We start from the raw sequence: 26,780 nt of genomic DNA, 5'->3' as shown, positions 1-26,780 counted from the left end.
AGGAATGCTGATGAAGAACAACTTCTTTGGAATAATTTTGAACTTAATGTGCGTAATGCTGATTTCCCAGTAATGAACTGAGAAAGGGTTTCAGCAGAATGAGGTGTATTGTAATAGAAGTATATTTACATATCAATTGTTCTTCCTTTATTAATTTCTCTAACAAAGCCATCACTCCCTTTTCTATCTTCACCAGCTAATTTACTGCTGAATCCCTATCTTTTGCCTAACTCTTACTTTAGCTGCCACAAATGATAGAAAATGTCAGTCTTTGTTTGCTAATTCAGTGCATTCAGACAAAATGCAGCATGTTTTTTTTTTTTTTGGTAAAAATTTTTTTTCAAAGTCTAAAATATATGGTTTCTAAGGCTTTTGCAGTGAGAATGAAAGGATTCACTTAAAATTGATTTCTGTAAGCCCTAATTATACAGTACATTTCATAATAAGCATTGCAAAATCTCAGCTTTGGAACAAAAAAAAAAACCTCTTAGTAATAATTGTCACTACAATGATCAGTGTGCCAAATTTAATTCACAGATAAATAAAAGGAAACCTTGAAAGCTGGGCAGAAGTCTAGTATAAGTGTAGGCTTTGGTGGAACTCTGTGATAGTTAAGAAACAAGCCCTTACAATATATTTCAGGATCTCTTTATATTCAAGATGTTCTTCCAGCTGTCTCCTCAAGTTCATGGTCAACTGGTGCCTGTTCTCTCTGGAAAGAGAGATACTAGCTGCTGATATCAGCTGACCTACATCCCTTCTCCACAACCTCCAGAATAATTTCTTTTTCAAAAGTTAGCCCTTGCTTAGAAGCTGCCACAGTGGGTTGAATTATCTGATCCCTGTCATTAAAGGTGGCAGCCACGCACTTGAGAATGATGTGGGAAAACTCCAGTGAGAGTGATAATTAAACTTGGAAAATGAAGGGTCACCTTCTTTCATTCAGCTCATTGGGTCTGGCATCAGAGTAATTCCAAAACAGTGGGGGATATTCTACTCTCAGCATGGCAATATCTAGGTGCAACACATTATTTCCATGGGTTCAAATGGGAATGCCATTTTAATTGTATTTAAAATGTTATCTTTGATATGGGGAATAAAAATGTTAGAAATTAGTTCTAAGAATATAGAAAAAGAATAATGAATACAATCTAAATGGTAAAAGAATTAGAAACAAGAAATGCAAGCATTGTTTCCTCTGAAGAAAAAGCATTATAGGAGAAGAAAATTGTTTCCGGGGAAATTGAAAAGAACATTTAAATGTGCCTCTTCTTCCTGGCTGTGGAATCACAAAGTGAAGGTTTCATCTCAGCTTTCTTGTCTACTTACTGTCATTTCTTGGAGGCCATTATTTAACATCTCACTCCTGCCCAGAAGAGGGTAGACAGAACTTAAGCCATTGGTGGGAGTTCTCTTCCAGGAAAAACGTAATTTTTTTTTTCAGATACACTATAGGAGCAATATTTGGGGGAAATTATATTTCATACTATTCTTATGCTGCATTAAAAAGTCATATTGAAATTTTAAAGGCCTGAAATGACACTATAGTAGGTACATTAGAGAATACTATCGTTAGAAAGGAGCACAGATGCTAAAAGCAAGTTTCAAGTTCAAATTCTGGTTTCACTGTATATAATAATCCTAATCTGATCCATGGGGAATATGTTCAAAGAGCTCCAGTGGCTACTTGAAACCATGGGTAGCACTAAACCCTCTAAATACTGTGCTTTTTCCTATATGTACATACCGACGATAAAGATTTAATTTATAAATTAGGCACTACAAGAGATTAACAATAATAACTAATGATAAAATAGAACAATTATAACGGCATACTCTAGTAAAAGTTGTGAGAATGTGATCTTTCTCTCTCTCTCAAAATACTGTATTGTACTGTCTTCACTCTTCGTGATGATGTGAGAGGACAGTGTCTCTGTGAGGAGATGAAGTGAGGTGAATGACATAAGCACTGTGACAGAGCTTTAAGCAACTACTCACTTTCCAAACAATACATCAGAAGGAAGATCACCTGCTTTCAGACCATGGGTTGACTGCTGGTAACTAAAACCACAGAAACTGTAACTGTGGATGAGTGGGGAACATTGTATTAGCTGTGTAACTCTGGGCATGCTACTTAACTTCCCTGTTTCCTCTTGGTTTCCTCTCTGTGAAATAGGGAAAGTAATAGTAAGTAATAAGTAAGTAATAATAATAAGATTGTTTAAAGAGGGGCGCCTGGGAGGCTCAGTGGGTTGGGGCCTCTGCCTTTAGCTCGGGTCATGATCCCAAGGTCCTGGGATCGAGCCCTACGTCGGGCTCTCTGCTCGGTGGGGAGCCTGCTTCCTCCTATCTCTGATTGCCTCTCTGCCTACTTGTGATCTCTGTCTGTCAAGTGAATAAATAAAATGTTAAAAAAAAAAGATTGTTTAAAAAAAAAAAAAGATTGTTTAAAGAATGAGTGTTAAAATATATAAGGCAGTTATAACAGTACCAAGTACAATTTAATCTTATAAGAACTCAAGCGTATTGTGATTGGTATTATGTCACTGCATGTTCAGTACCTGGTATAATACTCAAACCTGCAGACCATGTTTAAAAATTTATTTATAGGAATGCCTGGGTGGCTCAGTTGGTTAAGCATTTGCCTTCAGCTCAGGTCATGATTCCAGGTGCCCTGGATCAATCCCCACACTGGGCTCCTTGCTCAGCTGGGAGCCTGCTTCTCCCTCTCAATCCTCTCCTTGCCAGTCCCCCTACTTGTGCACTCTCTCTCTCTGACAAATAAATAAATAAAATCTTTAAAAAAGTATGTATAGATATATAGATAATAAAATAAAATATATATATACATATGTGTATATATGTAATGCATGTATATATAATAATATACACAATAATAATTGTGTGTATATATAATAAATATATATATACGTGTGTGTGTGTGTGTATGATTCTTCTTATGGTTGACCCACTTTTTGTCCTAGTCGTTCTGAGAAAAACTTCCCACGAAATTTGGGTCCTTTAAAAAACAAACAGCTCAAACTAACTGTTATTAGAGTTGATTGTATTATGTGAACACAGAGATGATTTGCAACATCATTTTCAGAAAGTGAAAAATTCCTAATGAACGGAAGCTATAGGTTTCATATGGGTCTTCATAGTTCCCTTCATATCCGAAGGTTTGACTTAAGGAAGATTAATTATATTCTAAGTGTCTAAATTTTGTTTCAATATAGGAAAACCTTGAAACAATTAGGACTTTCTAAAACAGAAAAAAGAAAAACAAAACTTGATGGGTTAGACAACAGTATGATAGCAAAAGTCCCTGGGAAAACAATTTTCATTAGATTTTCATCAGATTTTAAAACATTTATCATTAGGATACTTAAACCATTCCAATTTGTCTTTGAATCTTTTCTACAAATAAAGACACACATGGCTCAAACCTCAACCTCCATTCATCACCAGCTCTGAGACAGAAAATAAGATGGAGAGAGGGAATGTGTGTGTGTGTGTGTGTGTGTGTGTGTGTGTGCACATGCACGTGTGTGCATATGTGCACTGAAGTGAGGGGAGGGGAGAAAAAAATGAATGAATGACATCAAGAACAACTGTAACCATCTATTGAAGAGAAAATTCCATCTATAAGTTAAAAAACTACTGACAACATATAAAAATCCATAAAGAAATGAAATATATGTGATCTGTATATACAGTACTTTTAAAGAAAGGGTTTTATAAAAAATAGTGACTCATTTAGTATAAAAGTATTAAAATTATTTGAATTATTTCCCACTGAAAAAACATAAATACACTATATACGAAGATATTCTGCTTCTGCCTCAGATTTATATTTAAAGTGATTTATAGTCTGCAATTTCTTCCTAAGGTCATCACCTTCATAAATACTAGCCACATCCAGTGAAAATCAACTCAATAAAATGAGTATTTCATTTCTCTTCCTCCTGCTTATGTAGATACTTCTTCCATCTGCATGGCACCCATTTATAACAAAGCCACACATTGTGCAGATTTTTATGAGTTCTTGAGCTTTTCTTTCTTTTTTATCTTTCTATGCATCAGCAAAGCAACTGGCAGATTCTTTAATAAAATATATTATACACATTAATATTTATAAGCCTATGAATTGGATGTTTAAATAAACATTCACCAACTTATGCCAATTCTTTTGTTTTAGACGTTAAATCACACTTACATTGTCTGGAAAGTCAGCTTTTAGTTCAGTGACACTTTGACACCAATATGCAGCCGTTTTTTCACTGATGAGCTCAATATTCAGGAAGGAGCTTTGTCCAGGGCCATACAGAGGGCCAGAGGTAGTCCCCCGAATAATTCTAGGTGAAACATTTGTCACGATGTCCTGATAAAAGAGTAAAGATATTGGGTCTCCTTTTGACAAAGAAAAACTACAATCCTTATTCTTTGCTCTTTTCCATATGACAATATTTTACTAAGTCCTTTCTCACATTTTTACAGGACTTAAAAAATGTATTTTAAATTACATGTGAACATAAACTACTTCCAGATGAAAGAGTAAAATATTTGTTAGTTTTATTTAAATTACTTCCTGTACTTGCAAGGTTAGCATAGTAAAAAAAAAATAAGTAAAATATGTAAATTAATTTACACTGGTTTGGGGCATACATATTTTAATTTGTTTGCAATTAAATAATAAATAAAAACCTGGTAAGTAAAATGTAAGAATATCATTTCAGTCTATTTGATGCAAATACCTTCAATGAGATTTTTAACTCCAATAAAAGCTAATGTTTTGTAAAGAAAAAATATTTTTTTAAAAAGCAATTGCAATGTAAATCAGCCAAGGAGTACACATTAATACTACCGGCTCATCAAACTTCAACACATACTCTAACAAACTAACTGGGTTGGCCAACTTACCTATAGGATTCTAACTATAAATACACATTCAATGAGAATTCACTTCTCCCCAGACTGAAATGAGGATATCAATAACTTCCTGATAACTATAAACAGTAAACAGTCAAATTAACTTGCTTGTTAAGTGTAATTAACAATGCACAACTGCTTCTAAAGCTGTATTAACAAAGAAGAGTAACATTCTTACATTACTAAAAACTAGAAAGAAACAAAGAAGAAAAATGTTTCTTTAGCCAACTTCCAATTAAAATTAATTTTGAGTAAAGGTCATTTAGTTAAGGATTTATCAGAATTAGTCATTTAAGTACCCCTCCTCACCATCTTGTCACTTTTAGTGAGATAACATGAACCCCCATTAGTATATAGCAATTAAGGTCAATTTACATATTTTAATTAAGAACCACCCCATATAAAACAATTAGCGTAATAGGCATACTAACTGGATTTCATAACATTTGGACGTTTTTCCAACTAGATAGACAGGAAACCTTAATTAGCATTAATTAGTGCTGATCTGCATATGTTTGATAAGGCATACCCTTGCCACAAAAGATTATTTATTCCTGAATCTGCCAAATGCTACAGTTGCAGAGGATGAAAGGACTTTTCTTCACATTGCATGTTAATTTCTGGTAATTTACATTCACTTTTACATTCGAATTAGTATATTATAAAATAAATGGTATAAATGTTACAATAAGCCTCCTTAAATATGTACATTTTTACTTATAGGAATCCTGCCAGTTAATGTTTTACTAATTAAGCCATTCCACTTCTATTGTAATTGTGGGCAACACCACCAGCCTTACTTTGATTTGCTATTGTGAAACAGTGTTCCACAATCTTATAATGGGTAAAATGACAAGTAGAGTCGCTGCAGGAAGCTCAAGCCTGGTGGGTCAAATTTCTGTCTTGGCAAATGCTTCAGTATGTGCCCTGCAACCCAGCAGGTAGCTTCTGTGCAGCTCCCCCAGGTTGGTACTCTCTTGTAATCATGGGCAGAGGAGACAAATCTAGCAACAAGTAAAGCTGGTTTTCCTCTATACTCCAATTTTCAAGAGCCACACCTTTTAAGCCTTGAGGTCCTCATTCCCTCTGCCTTACCCCCTACCCCAAAAGCCTTTCACCTAGATAAATCAATTCTAGGCCACAGGTTGTGCTCTGCATAGGAAAACTTGGCCAAGGAAAGAGGACACAGTCCTCTTTCAGTTCACCAACTCAGGAGTCTTGGCACTGAGTAGCTCCACATAGGAAGGGGCACCTATTTTAAATGACCATTATATAATTTAGTGACACCTCCAGTTTACTGGATGAAATGGATTAATGTTGGCAGCATCCCTGTTCTCGCCCATTCTTCAGGTCTTGGCTTCAACTTCAGTCCCTTGAGAAACATGTTGATCTCTCCAACATCATCAAGTCTTAATAAGTTGCTCTGACTTATGCTATCATAGCAATATATACCATCCCCAATTGACATTCTTAACATCCTGCATTGTTACTGTCTATCTTCTGGTCTGAACCTTCCATGAGAATGTAAGGTATGGAAGAAGAGACACTATCTTTGCTATTACATGCCCAGCTTCTAGCCTGGCCTTTCGTAGGTGCTCAAACAATGTTTTTTAAAGAAACCTAGAGCAAAATTCTAGGCACTAGAATGGGTCTTGTCCTGAGGGATGGGAACTATACAGGATTTATTGCTGGCTTTATTCTGTTGCTGAACAGACATGTGGGATTGGAATTGTATTCAAATTTCAGGAATTGGTTCTTTGCTTAGATCCTTTCCTACTAGTCTGTTACTCTAGAACTGGGGACTTTCCTTGGTTCCCCTGATAGCTCAGGGACCTCTTCTCTGAATAGCTCCCTACTACCAAATACAGCTACATCCTGGAAGTAGTGTGCTTGACACAGATTGTCCATTACTCCACCTCTCCCCATCTCAGCCATCTCAGCCTACTGCAGAGCCTCAATGACAGGAAGCATGCTTGAACTTCATCACCCTGGAACTTCTAAGATCTCCCTGATTGTTGACCCTAACTTTCTGGGTTATCCAATCTTTAGGATCTAAATACCATTGCCTCATCAAACATAATCCGCTCTAGGGCTTTTCTAGATCAGGTGGATGTGAATTCTTAACCTGGTCCATGACTACTTAGGGGATTTATTAGCCAATGAATCCATTAGGATCTTAACCAACTGTATTTGCTTCTTGTGTCCACACCCTACTAGGCTGGGCTCACATCTTCCCACAGTATGCTTAGGATTTTTTAAATATCATAAAATAAAGAAGACAGAGTGGAAGAACTGCACCTATTCTGAGTAAGGAAAATCTCAATGGTCCAGTAATTCTAAGCCATATGCTTTTTCACAGTAACTCTCCTCATAACAATTAGGTCAACAACTCACAACAGCCAAAGGGTCAATAAATTGACAAGATTTAATTGGAGTACAGTCAAGCAAATGCTTCTTTCTTAAAATGCCCCACTTTAGTGGTAACTTAAAACCTAAAATTTTGCCATTAGAGATTTTCCCTTTGTTTACTGTGACTTAGGAGTAATTTTATTGTTAGGGTTGTTTTATTTTTCTCTTCCATAATCTGGTATTAAACTCTAAATATACCAAAGGAGAATTTTCAATGATCTCTTTTTTTTTTTTAAGGCAAAAAAAAATTTTTTTTAATTAATTCCCAAAGAACCTGCAATCAATGATCTCTTTAACAAAGATTAAACAGGAAGTGCAAGGCAAAACAAGGTGAAATTTCATCTACTTTATAATAGGGCTTGCTTATTCCTTTATGTTAATTTATGACAGGCAGTGTTTCTCTGAACAGGTCAGTTTTCTCTTTCCTTAACTCAAGCAAAGAAAAAAGATTCTGAACAACTGCCCAAACTACATATGCCTACTGTGTAGAGCTTGTCAACTATCAGTGAGTCAATTGTTGCCATCCTAGCAATTTAAAAATTCAACATATTCCAAATTCAACAAAAGTGCACAGATTCCAAGACTGTCACCCAGTGATGAATCAGTAATAGAAATTTTATTCTAGGGTTTCTTTCCCAAATTCATTCATATTTTCTACTTTGTCAAAAAAACCTTCTCCACTGACTTAAGACTTCTTAGAATTGTTAAATTAAGTGGAAGATGAATGAAAATGGATACAACCAATTATCCTGGGTTATATGATTATAGAGTTAGAGCTTCAATAATTGGGCAATAACTTACTAAAGCTTTTGACCTGGGAATACTAGAATTTGAGCATGATTTTATAAGATAATATTTTGCTTTAATATTTAATAGCTAAATTATATTAGCATTGCTTAAGGGAGTTAATATAACAAAATAAACATATTTGGAATATTTAGAACAAGTGAGTTCATTCTCTATAACAAAGAAGATGAATTACCATAGTTCTAATCTTCAGTGAGTTAACAATATATTTTTTTAAATTGATGTTTATAGACAGGGAAATGTTAGGTGATACCTCTGCTTTATGTGATATTGTTAAGTACCATTATAAAATCGAGCGTCAGTGACCTCTTAACATTTGAAGTGATGCTAGTGATTTTTCAGCATTAGTAAAGAGATTTAAATGGTAAACAGGCTGATTATATTTGCTTGTTTAAGTTCAGTTACTTGACCTCTCTTATACTAAAAAAATCCCTATCGTGTTTCCATGGTTACCACTGGATCAAGATAGTCACAATGGCCCCAGTGAACAGAAAAAGAAACTTTGCAGAGATGTCTTGGTAAGAGGCTAGGAAAAGAACTGGGTCCCCCAAAAGTTCAAAGAAAATGAAAAAATAAAATTTTCAGAGTGAGCCACAGCTCTGTACCACAACAGATTAACTTAGAATTTGTTGAGTGGAAAGAGCAAGCTATGGAAAAATAAATAGAATATGATACCTAAAACAAACAAAACAACACAGCACACTGTTTAGTGAAAAGTACTTATGTGACCAAATAAAAGTAAGAGAATAATTAAAAATAATTCAGGAGAGTGGATGCTGGAGGAGACCTGGGGGTGGTGGAGCAAGGATGATTCGAAAAGTATTAATAATCACTTGTAACAATTATATAAATATGAATTCTAAAAACTCAATAGAGTAAATGTGATTCTAAAATTATATGTAATTTTAAAGAAGTTTTACTCCTGAACTGCAAAAACACATTGGTAAAATGAGAAATCTGTTTAATGAATTTTGTGGTATCATAGTGCATATTGTTAAGAGCTACAGAGAAAATTATATTGCTTTACCTGAAAACCTGTCATTTAAATCTTAGGGTAACTTTTCCTTTTTCTAATTTCCAAAATTCTGCTGTCAATGGGTTGATTTTGGCAAACAAATCTTTTAATTAATTAGTTTTGTAAGCCAGAATTTCAAAAATTAAATGTATTGCATGACAAACCGTCTTCTAAAATATACCACTTTCTGTATAACTGGGATTTATCTACACATTATTCCAGGGTAGAGGAGAATCATTTTGCAAATAAATCTAACAACAAATATCCTGTTATATAATATAGTTCTATCATTATAGATCTGGCATACAGCTACCCTGGGAATAGCAAAAAGTAAAATAAAATTCAACAGTGGCCCAGTTTCCAGTGTAACTCCACTATTATGAAAGAACTCTCTAACATTTTATTTTCTTCATGAAGTAAGTATATTAATATTTGATTACTCCCCAAAATACATGTTATAATGGTCAGAATAATCTCTACTTGGTTGTTTTGGGGTGGGGTGTGGAATGGGTAGGATGAGAATTTGTTCTTAATACATCAATTTTTCCATACCAGTGTCTTACATAAAGATAGCACTCAAAAACCTGAAATTGTGACAAAATTTACCCCTTTGTCATAAGGAACTTTAAAATCTGTCTACCCATATGGAAAACATAGCAAACAAGAATATGAGTGTTATTTAGAAATATAAGATAAATTATCAGAGAAGTAGTGGCATTGAGATTATATAAAAAGTAACAATTTAGATTTTTATAGTACAGATCTTTCACATACATCATTTCATTTGATCTTCATGATTCTGTCATCACAGTGCTAATACTAAAACTGGGACTTAGAGATATTAAAAGGACTTGTCCACTTGTGCCCAGTGCTAGTGAGCATTAGAGATGAGACTAGAATTCAGGTGCATTTATGTGATATGAATAATATTAGTGACCGCTTAACATTTGATGCAGGTGATACCAATTAGCACTAATTTTCATTGCAAGAAAAACAAGTCAACTTAAACAAGTTTTTTGTTTTTTTTTTTTCATTCCAAAAGTGGAATGTGGTATTTAGTTTAAGGAAAAGGAATAATTCCCATAACAGGAAGGAAATCCATTTCAAAATGTTTCTCTGTCTCTTTTCTCTGCTTCTATTTGCACTGCTCTTCATTCTTCCCTCTCTCTATAGAGGGCTTCCTCTGTTACAGTTCAAGTTCATATGATAGAACCATAGGCCCCTGGCAGGTTCCAGGCTAGAAGGTATAGGTATAGTCACATTCAAATCTTATAATCTCTCAGGCCCAATTTTTCCCCAGTGGCACAGACTCTAAGGGGCTTAATTTTGGTTTGATATTCACCCCTTGTCTAATTAACTATATCTAGCAGGGTAGAATAAATTAAGATTCTTATATATGTTCATAAAAACAAAGATGGAGTAATTGAGAGCTAAGCAAATACTTGTAAAGGAGTCTTAAAGAATCCACACCAGGACTAGTTTTTGCACCATTCACCTTAGAAAACTTAGAAGAAAATATCATATGGACACTGAGAAAGTATAATTAACTAGGAAAATGGATGCAAAATGGACAAAATTATTATCATGTAATGAAATGAAACTCTGACAACCCAATTCCTATTCCTGTGGCCCGAAACCTTTCAAGATCAAAATTGTAAGAACTCTTTAAAAATCCTTTCACATTTTAGGTTACGTTGGGAATTTAGTGATTCCAGTACATTGGTGTGCTGAAGACTGTCCACACAGACAGCCTGCCATACACTCATCAGTCTTAGTCTCGTACTGGACTGAAGTGACAGGATGAATACCCTGTGTGTGAAGAGTAAGAGAGCAGAAGTAAAAGGAAAAAACAAACAACACAGTCTGTTCTAGAATGACTGCAAAAACTATTTATAACCTGAGTAGGCTTCAAGAATGGAACAATGAATAGAAGCTGAATATAGTGAATATCTCCTGTATGTCAGAGAAGGACTTCTACTCACACACTCTCTGGTGCTCACTTTGGATCAAACGTCCCCCACCTCTTAGTGTCAAACATAGTCTAGAAGATTTGGTATTTCACACCGCTCAAGCATGGAGATGAACTTTTAAAATTTTATTTATGTCATATGAGCAAAATATTCAGTCACACCTTGTGTAGTCTTTTGTCTTTCCTCGAGCCCTTTTTCAAAGAGCTTATAACTTTGTAAACAGGACACCAGAAAGTAATTTGTTTTGCTCTTTGACTTTCTCATCTGTCAAAGCAGCTTCACTATACGACAGAGAGGTTGTAGGATGGTACGTGAAACAGTACACATCTGACACGGGTATTTGATAAATACATATTTATTCATGCTTCAGGAGGAGTTCAGCACCTGGCCTTAACCAGTACGTGGGCTGAAGCTGAGAAAGCAACAGGAAATGAGGATGGGAAGGTTGTAGAGTTGGGTCAGATTAGAGAGTCCTGAATGACTGTTTTAAGGAGTTCAAACTTTTTTCTGCAGGCTTGGGGAATCCATTGTGTTCTGTCTCCTATTCAAGTTATTAATACCAATAGCTCACAGCAGCTGTGCATTCACAGAGATAAGTTTTACAAGGAACAGATGAAGAGCTTTTTCAGAGCTGATATCAGATGGATTAGAACGTGATTAATCAACAGACAGACTGATTAAATTATTGGGTTCACTGTTCAGATAAGAGGTTTTGGATACACTCTGCCAAACTGTAATTAACTTAGAAATTTCTGCTGGCCTGCTTATAAGATGATCATGTGATATGCTTTGAAGAAATCTTTTAAGGCCTAGAACAGCAGCTGTGAAGGTGTAAGCATGAGTCAGTTTTAATAATTATTAATCACCTTCAAGTATTAAAGCAGAATTTTTTTTCATTGAAAATGATAAATATTTTTAAAACTTTACTTTTTATCAAACTTGTATAAATTCTCTAGTTTTACTCTAGAAGCCACTGTAAATGAAATGGCTATTATTTAAGGAAGGAAGCATCTAAAAGCATCAGACATGAGTTTTTCATTTCTGCAGTATGGTTAACAAGATATTGACAAAAAAAACTCTCACAGTATAGTACATTTAAACATATGGGACTGGGATATGAAAAAAAACAAAAGAGGAACAACTGAACTGGTGTCAAAATAAGGAAATCACTTCAGGATAAAAAATAACAAAACAGAGATTCATAAGGAGAAACTAACCTGTAAGGTGGTTTCTGCTCTCAATGTTTCTGCTGGTGTCCCTGGTGGCCAAGAGCCTGGTATCTTTATCTCTCTCTCTTTTTTAAGATTTTATTTATTTATTTGACAGACAGAGATCACAAGTCGTAGAGAGGCGGTGGGGGGTGGGGGGGGGGAACGCAGGCTCCCCACTGAGCAGAGAGCCCGATGTGGGGCTTGATCCCAGGACCCTGGGATCATGACCTGAGCCGAAGGTAGAGGCTTTAACCCACTGATCCACACAGGTGCCCCAAGAGCCTGATTTCTAATGGCTTATACACACCTGAGAGAGCAGAAAAAGTCAGGGCCTAACCATAAGGTAGGATAAACAAAAAGCAAAGTTCTTAATTTGTGAGCCAGGAAACAACCAGAGGGCAATGGTGGGGTAAATGTCCATTTTAGCCTTAATTATGGATGAAAAAGAAAAGAAGTCTCCCTTATGATTTCAAACTTGTGTGGGCTGCAAAACTTCAAGTTGAAAATTTGGTTTAGAGGTGGCTCCTGGTTGTGGTATCCACAGATAACTAGGAGAAATAATCTCAAACTGTCTCTGGAGGGATTTTTACCCCAGGTATCAAGAGATTCTCATAAATAAATTTCCATGGAAAGTGGACTCATAACGAAAGAATTCTGCTAAACAAATGAGAAAAAAAATATCATAAGTAAGAGCCAGTAGGAAGAAAAAGGTACAAAATCAGATCCACAGAAGAATAGAGATGCTGACATTATAAGATATAGAATACGAATGTTAATATGTTTGAAAAATAAAAGAGGGACTTGAATGTATAATCAAATAATAAGAAACTCAAAACAACATGAAAATTTAAAATAGAAGCAAAAGGAATTTCTAGAAATTAAAAAAATACATATAGTACAAATTGGGAAAACAGAACTTTAATAGTTTGGGGTAAACAAGAGATTGGACTTAGCTGAAGGGAATTAGTCCACTTGATATGTGTGGGAAGATTAAATGGGATGCAAAACATGATACGGAGGTTGAGAGGCATGGAAAATAGAGTGAGAATGGAAGGAGAAATCTAACTGGGGCTCCCAACAAAGATAATGGGGAGTCTTGAGAGAGGCAATAGTTCAAGAGATATTGTTAGAGATTTAGTAGAATTAATGAGACACCCCAATCTTCAAATTCAGGGAAAAGGACAAACTCAAGGAAAAAAATTTTTTTAATTGCAAATAAAATACCAAAAACAGACAGCAAACTTAAGTAGCCAGATAAAGAAAAGATTACCTATAAAGGAAAAGCAGATTGATAGTGAATTTCCTGACAGTGCCAATGGAAGTCAGAAGAGAGTAAAATATTTTCTCTAAAGAAGGAATGCTCAAATAAAAAAATAAAAAATAATAATTAAAAAATGAAAAAAAGGGAAGGAGTGTTAACTGAGAACTGCATAACTTCATAATCATAATTCAAGAATGAGGATAAAATAATTACATTTTTTAAACAAAAGGAAAGATGAGCAAATAGTAGACAGCAGAGAAAAATGAATGAGTTAATGCTGATTCAACTAGGATGTATGTGAAAAACAAAATACTGGAAGAATAATAAGAATAAATCAAGCTGCATAAAAATGTAAGCTGTATGATTACATTAAATGAAATATAAGAACAGGCAAAACTGGGGTGCCTGGGTGGCTCAGTGGGTAAAGCCACTGCCTTCGGCTCAGGTCATGATCTCAGGGTCCTGGGATCGAGTCCCGCATCCGGCTCTCTGCTCAGCAGGGAGCCTGCTTCCCTTCCTCTCTGTCTGCCTGCCTCTCTGCCTGCTTGTGATCTCTCTCTGTCAAATAAATAAATAAAATCTTTAAAAAAAAAGAACAGGCAAAACTGAACAGCATACTATTTAGAGATATATATGTGGTAATGGTGTGGTAAAAATAAAAATCAGACTGGAGAGACACCAAGTGACACTCAAAGAAATGGGAGAACTCAGATTTCTTTTACGCGTGCTGGCAGACCCGGAAGGGCTCCCACTCAAAGTTCTGGGACTGGGGTCTCAGGGTTATGGGGTATTATAGGGGACTGCAGGCAGTCAGTTTCCAAGGGCTAGGCTGTCTGCTGGTAGGTAGGTTTAAACGGGGAGGGGGGTGCACTTAAGGCAGCGGGGGCGGGGGTGCGTGGGGCTGCCTTAGGCAGGAGCAGTATGCAGGGAGCCTGTGGCAGGAAGCCGGTTAACAGAAGCAGAAGCAGCTGGTTATCTCTTGCTCCCAGTAGGACTTCTGGTTATCTCTAGCTTATTGTTAGTAACCTTCCATCTCTGGGCCTGCTCTGGGTAATTTTCTTCTTCCTTAAAACATATACAAATGCAAGAAAACGATGATGACAAAATCTAAGTCACTGATGAGGGAGCAGAAGCCTAGCTGAAAACAAAGCATTGAACTGATACTCTGCAACTTCTATCCTATCCCCTCTCCTGGGTAGGATTTGTGTGACAGAAATTCCAGAAATCTCCCAACTGCCTTAATGATAATACCTTGCTAGAGGGGAAAATACCCTTAACCTGACAATGACAAGGTACCTGATATCTTGTAGATCAGTCCTCTTTAGCATAGGAAAGTTGAAAACCTCCCCCTTTCCTTACCGCCCCCAATCCCATAGTATATAATCAGTCACTACTCACACCTCAGTGCAGCAGCCTTTCTGCCCACTGGTCATGTCACTGTGCTTTAATAAAACCAAAGACATCTCAAGAATTCTATCTTGGTCATCGGCTCTGGACCTCACCCTAATGAACCTTACCTATATTCCAAAACCACACCATCATGACCTCTAGAGGTAAGAGAAAGGGCTATATTTGAGTAGGGGTACACTGTGTCAAAGGTATGGGAATACCTTAGGTTTCTCTTTTTGTGTGAAATGTGAAAAAGTGTTCATTTTATTTCTTAAGATGTACATCTAAACTATTCTTTCCTCTTACACCACTTTTAGCTGATACTCATTAGGATAACAAAAGTAATTTATCTATAAAACCTACAAATCGAAACATCTCAGATTGGAAGCCTTAGGACCTGAAATCTTTTTGGCCTATGACACAAATTTATGATTTAGGGGTAATCTCAAATTCATCAAAATTACTTCAGGTAACACATATAGCTGGCTGTTTTAGGTAATCTTCCCCACCAATACCCTAATGACCAAAACGGGAAAATGCAGTATGAGGGAGGAAAAAAAAAAGGTTTATTTCTGCCAAGATCTGCAAAACCATTCAGTTAACAAAAAATCATTCATTTGAGCAAATATACAGTGTCATACTCCCCTAAATGTAAGTTAAGCAGCCATGAGATTTAATAATTGAAATAATGAAGTTTAAAGTCTGCATTCTTATAATTCTAACACCTTTACCCAATAGCATTCTTTCATATATTAGGCCATAAAGATGCTTGTATTATAATTACAAAACTCCATTTAAAGAATGTATTATGTCCTACAGCACTTAGCCTTGACAAACAATTACTGGATATCACATTCAACTGAATAAAAAAGCAATCTTTATCACAGGTTAAAATTAGCCTTGGAACAATAAATTCTTCCAAAGCTATTGTAAACTCCAAAATGCCTTGCAACAGTCTCTTTTGAGGAAATGCAAACAAGTAAACTGAAGGACATTTGAAAAACTTCCTGTATCCTCTAAAGTTTTTTCAGTTTTTATTTTATTTGACTTAATTTTTTTTAGTTTGATGGGTATAATCATGTTACATTTAAAGGTGATCAGTATGGCTACATAGGGAAAGATTTTACAAATTAGAATTAAAAAAAAAATAACCAAGCAAACAACAAAACTCAGCATTCTGGACTTCAGAATGTGTTATTTGTAATAGGACTCTATTTTAATTATCAGAACCACTTTTTAGGCTTTACTGTGGAAAGGAAAATTAAATGGCAAAGTCTATGCATTGGGTGGGATTCAGGATATGCTATCCCCAAAACTGGCATCTTGACATATTAAAGGTCTTAAACTGAAGGAATTTTTAAAAGTGGTAGAGGCAGGAAAGTTACTCTGAGCTTACACTCTGGCCCTACGTCTCTGACACAGGTCTTAAAATGCCCCTGTAAAAAATACTCTTCCTGTAGCAGAAGGAGGGAAGACATTCTTATCACTAGAGATGGGGAGTTTAGGGCCAAGAAATCTGTGGAGACAAACCTTGTTAAACTCATCCTTATCTTCTTAGTTACTTCTTTACCATTTACTCTCCTTAACCTAAACCCCTCTGTCTTGTCACTTCTTCCCAAATGTATTGTTTCTTTGTCTAAAAGGTGTAACAGGTTCCTGCTCTGGTCATCTCAGGTCTTCCTTCTCTTGTGAAGCCTCCCATGTACATGTAAAAATTCAATAAAATGTGTATGCTTTTCTCCTGTGAATCTGTCTTTGTCAGTTTAATTTTCAGACCCAGCCAGGGACCCTAAGAGGGTTAAGAAAAACTGTAAGTAGAACTGTCAATTCGTTCAGACCCAGTCCTCTGAGATAATATACATTTTTATCTATTCATCCTTCAAAAGACATTATGAAATGTAGAATTTTACCATTTAAATTACTTAATGAATTACTTTAATCATGATATCTATTAATTCTGAAAATGGTATAATTAAAATTGTTGGGTCCATGGTCAAAGCAGCAAGACTGATAACAAAGAGAAGGTCAAGCAAAGCTTTATTTCACGTCAAGCATCGAGAATCAAACTGACAGTCCAGGGACGTCTCTGCCTTACAGACTAGCTTTTAAGGGCAAAGGCCATGAGATTGGGCCTGGCCACACAGAGGTGGCCAATCAGATTGTAACACAGAGAAAGCTGCACAGTCCTGCTAGGTCACACATAAGTGACCAATTGAATTACAACTTACCCTATAGTAGATATTTGAACTAGCCTATCACCTTGGTCAGAATTGGCACCCAAAGGGTGGGGCCCACACTTCTTGGTAGCTAGGAAGACAGTATGCGACCCCACCGATTGGATACCTCCACCTGGCCTGACCCATTGTATTTGGGCTTTGTTACTTGGGACTGGTTTCTAGGACTTGCTTTTTAAGTTTCAAGTAAGTTCCCAGGGGTGGGGGGCAGGGTCAGGATGGAGCTGCTCTGGCTAAATAGGACCTTATAAAAATCATAACAAAAATGATGTGGGCATATGGAAATGCTGGATATAACCATAAAATAAACATTCTTATGGTTAACCTGAAAATAAGCTGGTTCCTGATAGAGATGTTACAATCAAAATCTTCTGATCATTGGCTTAAAATACTGATTTGAGACTCTACCACTAACTTACTACAGTAGCCTTGGAGATCTTTAGATGGTAGGAAGAAACAATGCCATGGTCAATTTTCCTTTGGGTTGGAATCACATTTTCACTTTAAATGTATTCAAAAATAATTAATTAATTAGGAATAACAGTAATAAATACCTGTAAGTGGCAATTAATTTAGTCACTTAAATGCTTGTCTGCGTGTCAAGATTGATAAAAGTATCTCTAATGACAGCTTACATTTATATAGTGCTTTATAATTATCATCTGTGATTCCACATATACAATGAAGTTAACATTCTTCAACAGCCTATGAAATAAGAGAACATTTCCAGTGGTATTTGCTGAGCTATTTGGGCATGAATAGGGAGTTCTGTGACCAGACCATTTGGGGAAACCATCGAGGAGACAGCCTCTCTTGGTGACTCACAACATCCTAAAGGCCTTGAGGGATCCAGTACTAGACAGACCTGTCTATAACCCAGTTTCTCACAAACCTGTTGAATTCTAAAACTTTTTTCACGTACTACCAATTAATATCCTGCAGGACACTTACATTTTATAGAAAACAGATTATGACATATATGTCTCCAAAATTTTTTGATAATATATCCATCGATAAAAGCAACATTGGACCATGCATCTCCAAGTAAAACATTTACAAAAAAAGAAATCATAAAAAAGAGATAAACATAATATTAATAGATATTTTCATACATTCTTACCTAGTGCTTTAGAGACCTCTGAACCCACCCACAGTGGACAGGAGGGTATTGAAAAAGATATGTCTGGAGTAGTATCTGTCCAGAGAGAAAATTTTGCCTTACATAGATTAGGAATTTGTCTAGGGCAGTGGTCAGTAAAATTAAACTTCTATTGTAAAGAGTCAGACAGTGAATATTTCATGGTTTGCAGGTAATATGATATCTATCACTCAACTACTGAACTCTGTCACTGTTGTAAGAAAGCAGTCATAGACAAAATGTAACAAATACGAATGTCTGTGTTCCAATGAAAATTTACTTATGGAAAATAAAATTTGAATTTTATAGGTTATGTATTGAACAGCTGTTTATATTTTTACTGCTACTTATATGAATTTCACATAATGTTCACAAGTCACATGTATTATTCTTCTTTTGATTTTTTCCCCCAACTATTAAAAAAATGTAAAAAGCAATGTTAGCTCATAGGCTGTACAAAAAATGGGCTGGAGGCCAGATTAGGCCAGTGGTCCAAATTCACAGAACCTTTATCCCAAACGTGAAGGAGGAGATTAAAGAGGAAAGCCAAGGATGACTACAGAGGATGAGGTAAAGTACCATACTGATTTTCCTACTAAACTTTAAGGGTAAAATAGGAAGCCAAAAGTGATTCTTTTTTTCTTAAAGTTTAGTAAAGCTTAAAACACTTAAGCTATCTGACAAAAAGTAGCAATAAAAAATAAACTGGGGGGCACCTGGGTGGCTCAGTGGGTTAAGCCGCTGCCTTCGGCTCAGGTCATGATCTCAGGGTCCTGGGATCAAGTCCCGCATCGGGCTCTCTGCTCAGCAGGGAGCCTGCTTCCCTCTCTCTCTCTGCCTGCCTCTCCATCTACTTGTGATTTCTCTCTGTCAAATAAATACATAAAATCTTTAAAAAAAAAAAAAATAATAAAAAAAAAAATAAACTGGCCAATATGCAACAACTGATTATAAAACAAAATTTATATAGAAAGAGAGTTCAAAATATTTTTTTAAAAGGATGATGTTTCTTGACGAGCTTTCAGAAATCTCCAAAATCAATTGGAGCTGGCTCCATGGTCCTTTTGGCCCTTTGTGGATAGTCAGTACTAATGTTTATCAGCAGGAATTGTTTTTACAAAAATGGTATAAGTGAATTGCCTTTTAATATATCAACCTCATTAGGAACAAAATGCAGTGGTAATATCTGTAATGTTTCATAGCACTATATAAAATTATTTTCAAGTTTAGGTGAGGGTTACACAAACATCATAGATCTCCAGAAGCCTTTTATGTGATAAATTTAAATGTAATAAAACCTCATGGTTCTCTGACTACCAAAGGCTAAAGAATGAGTAATTTACACACTGCAGGCCTACAGAAGTACAACTTCTCTGCTAAAATAGCTCTAGGGGAAGATAAAATTGAAAAGACAAAGAACAGATAAATAAAATGCCACTATTTTCTCACAAATCTTTTTGGTCCTGGTTGAGGGGTTTTTTTTGTTGTTGTTTGTTTGTTTGTTTGTAATGGTATTATGACTGATTTTATTGTAGCAAAAATAAAATGATAGTTATAAACACCACTGTTCAATACTAGTTATAGAGAAGAAAATTTTGAAATTCATTCATCAGTATATGGATAACTTTGTATAACAAAATTAAATTCTACTAAGGGTTAACAACTTAGACTGGAGATACTAATCACATTACCATATTAAGATCTTATAATTGGATTAAAATTTCTTGGATCAGTTTTGTAATTGGATGAATTTCAAAACCTTATTTTTAAAAAGTGGTTACAAACTTAATATGCAGAGAAATCTGGAAGATCCCAGGTACCTAGGATCTTAGCAAGGTAAGGTAACCATAGCAAGCAAGGGATCTGATTGCTTCCTTAGATAGGATGGAGAATATAAATCAGAACTGGTGCTTAACTAACTGCTTATTCACAGGGAAAAGGCTTTCTAATATCATACAAAAGGGCTCTACCCCCAGCCAGGTCATGTGCATTATTTTTACAAATAAATTATGGAAAGATATAGATATAGATATAGATATGGACATGAACATAGACACAGAAAGGTCATATTTATTGAATGTGCCAATAGTATGGAGAGGAATAAAGAAAGTACTTTAAAGGACTAAGAGACCAGATTAAGGGACATAGGTTAACACTGATTACCCCAAACCTACTTCACCCATTTCACCTGCATTTTTGGAGACTTTTTTTGATATAAAGATGCAACAAGTTTATTAGTTAAAAAAGAATAGGGATGCTGGGCTGGTTTAGTCAGAAGAGCATGCTACTATTGATCTCAGGGTTGTGAGTTTGAGCCCCACACAGGGTGTAGAGTTTACATACCTACATAAAAACATACATACATAACAAACTTAAAAAAAATACAGTCAAACAACTTGATTTCAGATCAGATTATTTCATCATATTATTTGGGCCACCTAGACAAATAAGAAGTTCTTTCTATTTCACTTTCCTTATTGATAAAATGAGATAGAGATAACATCTCAAAAAGTTATCTTGGATAAGCTAAAATGAGGCACATGTAAAGTGTTTAGAACAGTGTGTGACACAATATAAATAATTCAAATAATACAAATAATGCAAACAATAATTATTATAATTCCATGGTCTTCTATGCATTAACTTTCTTCACCCTGCTATAGTTCTAACACATAGAATATAATATGGATGTCTACCTTACTATTGGTGAGTTGATACTGGTTCTTAGAGATGGCATGCTGGACTCTGAATAATAATGTATCTGCACCCAGATATTGGGGGAACTCTGGTCTTGGGGGTGGGGCTTCTGAGTGCTAACTTGATGCAGCTGCAATGTTAGTGATACAGTTAGTGATGTTAGTGATATAACTGGACCCACAATAGATTATAAGATTTCTGAATTAGTTCTCCTGATAACATGCCACACTGCTTGTTCTGGAAAAGGGAAAGGATTTGAAGTGGAGATTGTGCCACAATGTGGAAAAGATCCAAGTCATATACTAACATTTTAAATACATTTGAACATGCCTGAAATGCTTAAGTCACTGATGCAAGTCTGTATAATGAGATCTAATAAATAAAGTCACCTCTCAAAAATTACAAATTGCACAATCTCTATCTTCAATATGTTTTACAGGGAGATCATAAAAACCAAAGTGGGGATCTCAGGACAGGGAGGATAAATGTTAGAGTTAAAGAGGGAGACCAATATGTAGCATACAGAATCAAATTCCAAAGAGATATTAATGGGCCAGAGTGATAGATTTTATTTAATAACAGGTAATAAGTAATTATATTTTGGGTCTAACACTCCAAGTACATATGCACAAGATAGTGAAGGCATAGCTCATCAGCTGAAAAGCTTAAGAAAATACTAGGTAGCTTTTATTTTAATACGGCTCGAAAAAGCAAAGGAGGCTACACAAAAATTTAGTGCATATATTAATAGTAAAGTAGTATTAGGAAAAGAAATGTGATTCCCACCCTTTTCAGAGTTGTACAGATGACTACCTCCAGTTTTGGGCAAATGAGAACACTTTCATTGGAAAAAAACAGAACAGAAAAGGTTAAGAAACTTCAAGCTACATCATATAAGGAACAGTTAAAAGAAATAAGCATATTTAGCTTGATAAACTAAAACAAGTGGCACATAAAGGCTTTTATCACTTATCTGAGGGACAGTCATACAGAGGAAGTTTAGGCATTTTCTGAATCACCTTAAGATGGGGTAACCTGCACAATAATTAAAAACTATTCAAAAGTATTTCAGTACTTTCTAACATCCAAAGCTATTTAAAGAGGCAATCATTTGTCTCTAGAGTTCTTCTTAACTAAAATATTTGAGAATAGTGTAGTAGACACCTATTGGATAATCAATGCAGCACTTCTTTCCCAATAACCCCCTCTTCTCTCCTTCATCTATTTGGTTACAAAAGCTACACACAAAACTTTAGATTGATTCAGCGGCAATAATTTCAAAGAGTCCAGATACGGTTTCAATTTTTTATTATATTTTCTTCGTCAAACAACTGCCTTCATGTCTTTGGGATCTGTGGGACATCCCCTTATATTTTTCACTTCAACTTAAGTTGTTGCAATCAAAATGAGGCTGACATACCTACTGTAAGTGTATTAATTAATAGTGATGGAATTAAGCCTATAAATCCATATTCAGCTGATATTTTGTATTTGTGTGATACCCTATTTTTAATAAACATCACTTTTAAAAAAGAGAAGGGTTTAGAAATTTTATCACAAACCCCAATCTTTATCCAAATAGCCTTAGAAAAAGAAGAAAATAAAATATTCTCCAATTCACTGATACTGAATTTTTGAAAAGCAATTCCCTATGAGTTTGACTCTCTTAGATACTTTATGTAAGTGGAATTATGCAGGATATGTCCTCCTGTGATTGGCTTATTTCACTTAGCATAATGTTCCCTAGGTTCATCCATGTTGTCACAAATGGCAGGACTTCCTTCACTTTTTATAGCTGAATAATATTTCATTACATAGATACGTAACACAATTTCCTTATCCATTCATCTGTCAATGTACATACGGGTCATCTCCATATCTTGGCTATTGCAAATGATGCTGCAATGAACACAAAGGTACAGATAGCCTCGTTTAAAACTTTGAGATTCTCATTTCAATTCTTTTGGATATATATCCAGAAGTGGGATTACTGGATCACATAGCAGCTCTATTTAAATTTTTGAGGAACCTCCATAATATCTCTCACAGTAGCTATACCATGCTATATTCCCACCAATACAATATAAGGATTCCAGTTTCTCCACAACCTTACCAACACTTATGACTAGAGTGTGTGTGTGTTTGTTTTATAACAGTCCAGGTATGAGGTGATATTTAATGGTGATTTTGATCCACATTCCCTTGTTTATTAGTGATGGCTCTAAGGTTTCTGTTCTGTAAGATGGGTACGTGTTTATTAGTGATGGCTCTAAGGTTTCTGTTCTGTAAGATGGGTACGTTTTAGAGATCTGTACAAAATTTCACCTATAATTAAAACAATATGGTATTACGCACTTCAAAATCTGTTAAGTGGATAGATCTCATGTTAAGTGTTCTTACCAAAAACAAAACAAAACAAAACAAAATCCACAAAAAAACACAAGGAAATCACCTTGTTGTGGTGATAGAATGAGTGTTTACATATGTCCAGACTCATCAAGATGTATATATTAAATGTATGCAAATTTTTGTAAACCAACTATACCTCAATAAAACCAAAAAATGACACTGAATTTTTGAACAGATATTAAATATTGATCATCAGTCACTCACATGACAAATTCCAAGTTATAATGAAATCTTCTTCTAATGATGAACAATGCAATTTAGGGGAAAAGAATGGAAACGTAATCATTTCATTTTCTGAGCAAATATGAACATAAACATAGTGAAGTGCAAATGCTAATATAGCCAACCTCTACACATTCTCAACGTTAGGCTAAATATATGAAAACATACCAAAGATATATTTAAAATTAGATAAAGATCAGGAGTACTGGCAGACATATTTCACATTTTAAATTTCTGGGGATTCTGATTAGTAACTTCTGGAATTTGATATTCTTTGATTAGTGTGTAGGTATGAAGTCAGCTATCCTTAAAACAATGTACAGATTAATATTACTCCTACTTATTGTATATTAGATATTTTTATTATACTTATTCATTCACTTAGCAACAATTTAGAGGGCAATTACTCCGTATCAGTTCTTATCCATTAAAATTAATAAATGACATCAAAATAAATGACAGAGATGAGGCATGTGTTTGTTATTCATATTTAGGTACAAAGTGTCATGCTGGTATATAATGTAGAAAATGCATACAGACATGTAATTTTATCATTATGAATATATTCCCTAATTTTTTGCTTAATCTGAATGAGTCATATATAATATTATTATAATAGGTCTTTGGTATTTTTCTTATATAGAATTCCATAAAGTATGAATAAAATCAAATTCTGTTTTTGCTCTTACTAACAGAATCCTGACATTTTTTAGGGGACAATGTACCCAATTTAAGACTTGCCTCTTTAAAATCCTTTCCACCCAGGGGAGGCCATCATCTGGCCAGTGAAAAACAATCTGAGAATTTCTGAAAAAGTTTTGCTTCCCTGATATACATACTGCAACTTCTTGCTTTTCTTCTATTTCTTTCTGCCTGAAAAACATTTCTAAATAGCACCATTTAAACACTAGAAAGCAAGAAATAATGCCTTCAAATTTTTGAAGAGAAATTATTTTTAAGCTACAAAATTTATATCTGCAAAAATTCTAAAAATACACTGACTATACACTCTTTCTGATTAAAGTTTCTGGAGGCTCAGTTTTAGGAAAATAAGAGTTCAAACCGAGAAAGGAAGAAACAGGATTCAGGAAACATGGAGAGTAGCATACAGTAATCTGAAGACTCAGATATATGAGTCTAGATTAGAACAAGAGAAGTTGATCTGCGGAAGACAGAATAAAACTGACTGAGCTTTTGGAATTCTGTGGGGAAAAGTACATATATATATATATATATATATATATATATATATATATGTAAAAAATCAGGTAAAATATACTTAAAAATTAATGATAGTTTTATTAAAAAAAGTTTCTAAGATGCAATTATAAAGTCCATGTAAAATGAATATTTGTTGCTGTGAAGTGTGTAAACTGGGCAATTCACAGACCTGTACCCCTGGGGATAAAAATATATGTTTTTAAAAAATAAAAAATAAAAAAAATTTTTAAAAAATGAATATTTGTAAGACAAAGGAAATATAACCATTGTACTTGCCTCAGGTAAACAATGAATAATATTCACATAGATAGTAAGATAAACATTAATCGAGAACTAAAACCTTAGGAACTATAACAGGACGTCAATGGGAGATATCTAGCTTTAAAAAATCGCAATGTAAATACCTTATTTAGAAGGATGGATTTAAAAAACCTAAAATGTGGTAAGAACTGAAAGTAGTTGCTTTGCAAGAACAAAACCAGAAAGTGTGAAAAGGTGGGATAGGGGACAAATGAATTTCATGAAAGTACTTTTAGTATTATTTGATGTTTAACCTAGTGTACATATTACTTTGCTAAAGGCAAACTTTGCTTTTAAAAAAGTTATAAAAAGTAGGCTAAAAGAAAATATGATATGAAAATCAGTATGTTAAAGATTACTATCCTTTATATGCAGAAATGTTCCTCAAATGTTAAAGGCAATTGACCCAAATGAAAAACAGTCAATATTTGTCAATTCTTCTCCAATAAGGTTGGTGGGAGAGAAAAATAGTCAAAGGATGGGCAGTCATTTCATAGAAGAAAAGGAAATAACAACGTGAAGAAGTGTGCAACTTTACTAGCAGTCAGGAAAATGCACACGAGAACCAAGGGATACCTTTTTTCGCTCATCGGATTTTACAAGATGGAAACAGTTTAAAAGAGGAATAATAAACAGTGTTGGAGGTGGTAGTGAGGATGGATGCTTTTACGTTACTGAATGTGTGAACTACTAGTACATTTTTGGAAACTAATCTTCAGTGTTTTTCAAATTAAATAATATATATACAGTTGACCCTTGAACAGCATGGATTTGAACAGTGCAGGTCCACTTATACACGGATGTTTTCAGTAGATCCACATACAGTACTCTAACTGTACTTTTCTTCCTTATGATCTTCTTAATAACATCTTTTCTCTAGCTTATTTTATTATAAGAATACAGTATACAACACATATAACATTAGAAATATGTCTTAATCTATTTTTCTGTTATTGGTGAGACTTCTTCCATCAATAGCACTCTCTTAGTAGTTAAATTTTAGGGGAGTCAAAAGTCATACGTGGATCTTTACTGTGTGGGTTGGCGTCCCCCCAGTCCCTTGAATTATGCAAGGGTCAACTACACTTCTGAACTACCATTCCCTTTTTAAGCATCTAGTATAGGAAGAAGTAATAGTACAAGGACCAGTAGGCACATTTTATAGTAACAAAAATTCCTAAAATCCAAATGTGCGTCAAGAAAGAAAGAGTTAGATAAACAGTGCCATATCTAATCCATAGTATAAGAACTATGCAGCTATTTTTCAAAAAATGAGTGAATAATATCAATGATATACTTGCCTTCACGGAACTTACATTCTACTATAAGAGATAGACAATAAATAGATCAATAAAATCACATGTTCCAATATAACTATTTTATTGCAACCTTAAAACCTTGATGAAGTTAAAACTATCTCTTAAAGAAAAAGCCATGGTTCCTTTTATTGTTTCATTTCATGGATACCTGCATTGACACTGATTTTTATCTAACAAATATTTTAAATTACCAGTGGCTCTTATAAAACTCTATGAGTTCTACTTTCTCCCTCTCTTTGAATGTATTTT

At 34.8% G+C, this 26,780-nt stretch overlaps 1 protein-coding gene across 1 annotated transcript in view; it reads right to left on the bottom strand.

Moving 5' to 3' along the window:
* The window catches only part of DPYD (dihydropyrimidine dehydrogenase), an 831,093-nt gene that overhangs the window by 340,061 nt on the left and 464,252 nt on the right, over positions 1 to 26,780 (bottom strand). Inside the window, exon 14 of the mRNA XM_032302713.1 lies at positions 4,217 to 4,381. Within this exon, the coding sequence (XP_032158604.1) occupies positions 4,217 to 4,381 (165 nt within the window). The remainder of the gene's footprint in view (positions 1 to 4,216; positions 4,382 to 26,780) is intronic.

The sequence above is a fragment of the Mustela erminea genome, chromosome 10, assembly GCF_009829155.1.
Source record: "Mustela erminea isolate mMusErm1 chromosome 10, mMusErm1.Pri, whole genome shotgun sequence".
NCBI lineage: Eukaryota > Metazoa > Chordata > Mammalia > Carnivora > Mustelidae > Mustela > Mustela erminea.
This window is presented reverse-complemented; position numbering and strand designations above follow the sequence as displayed.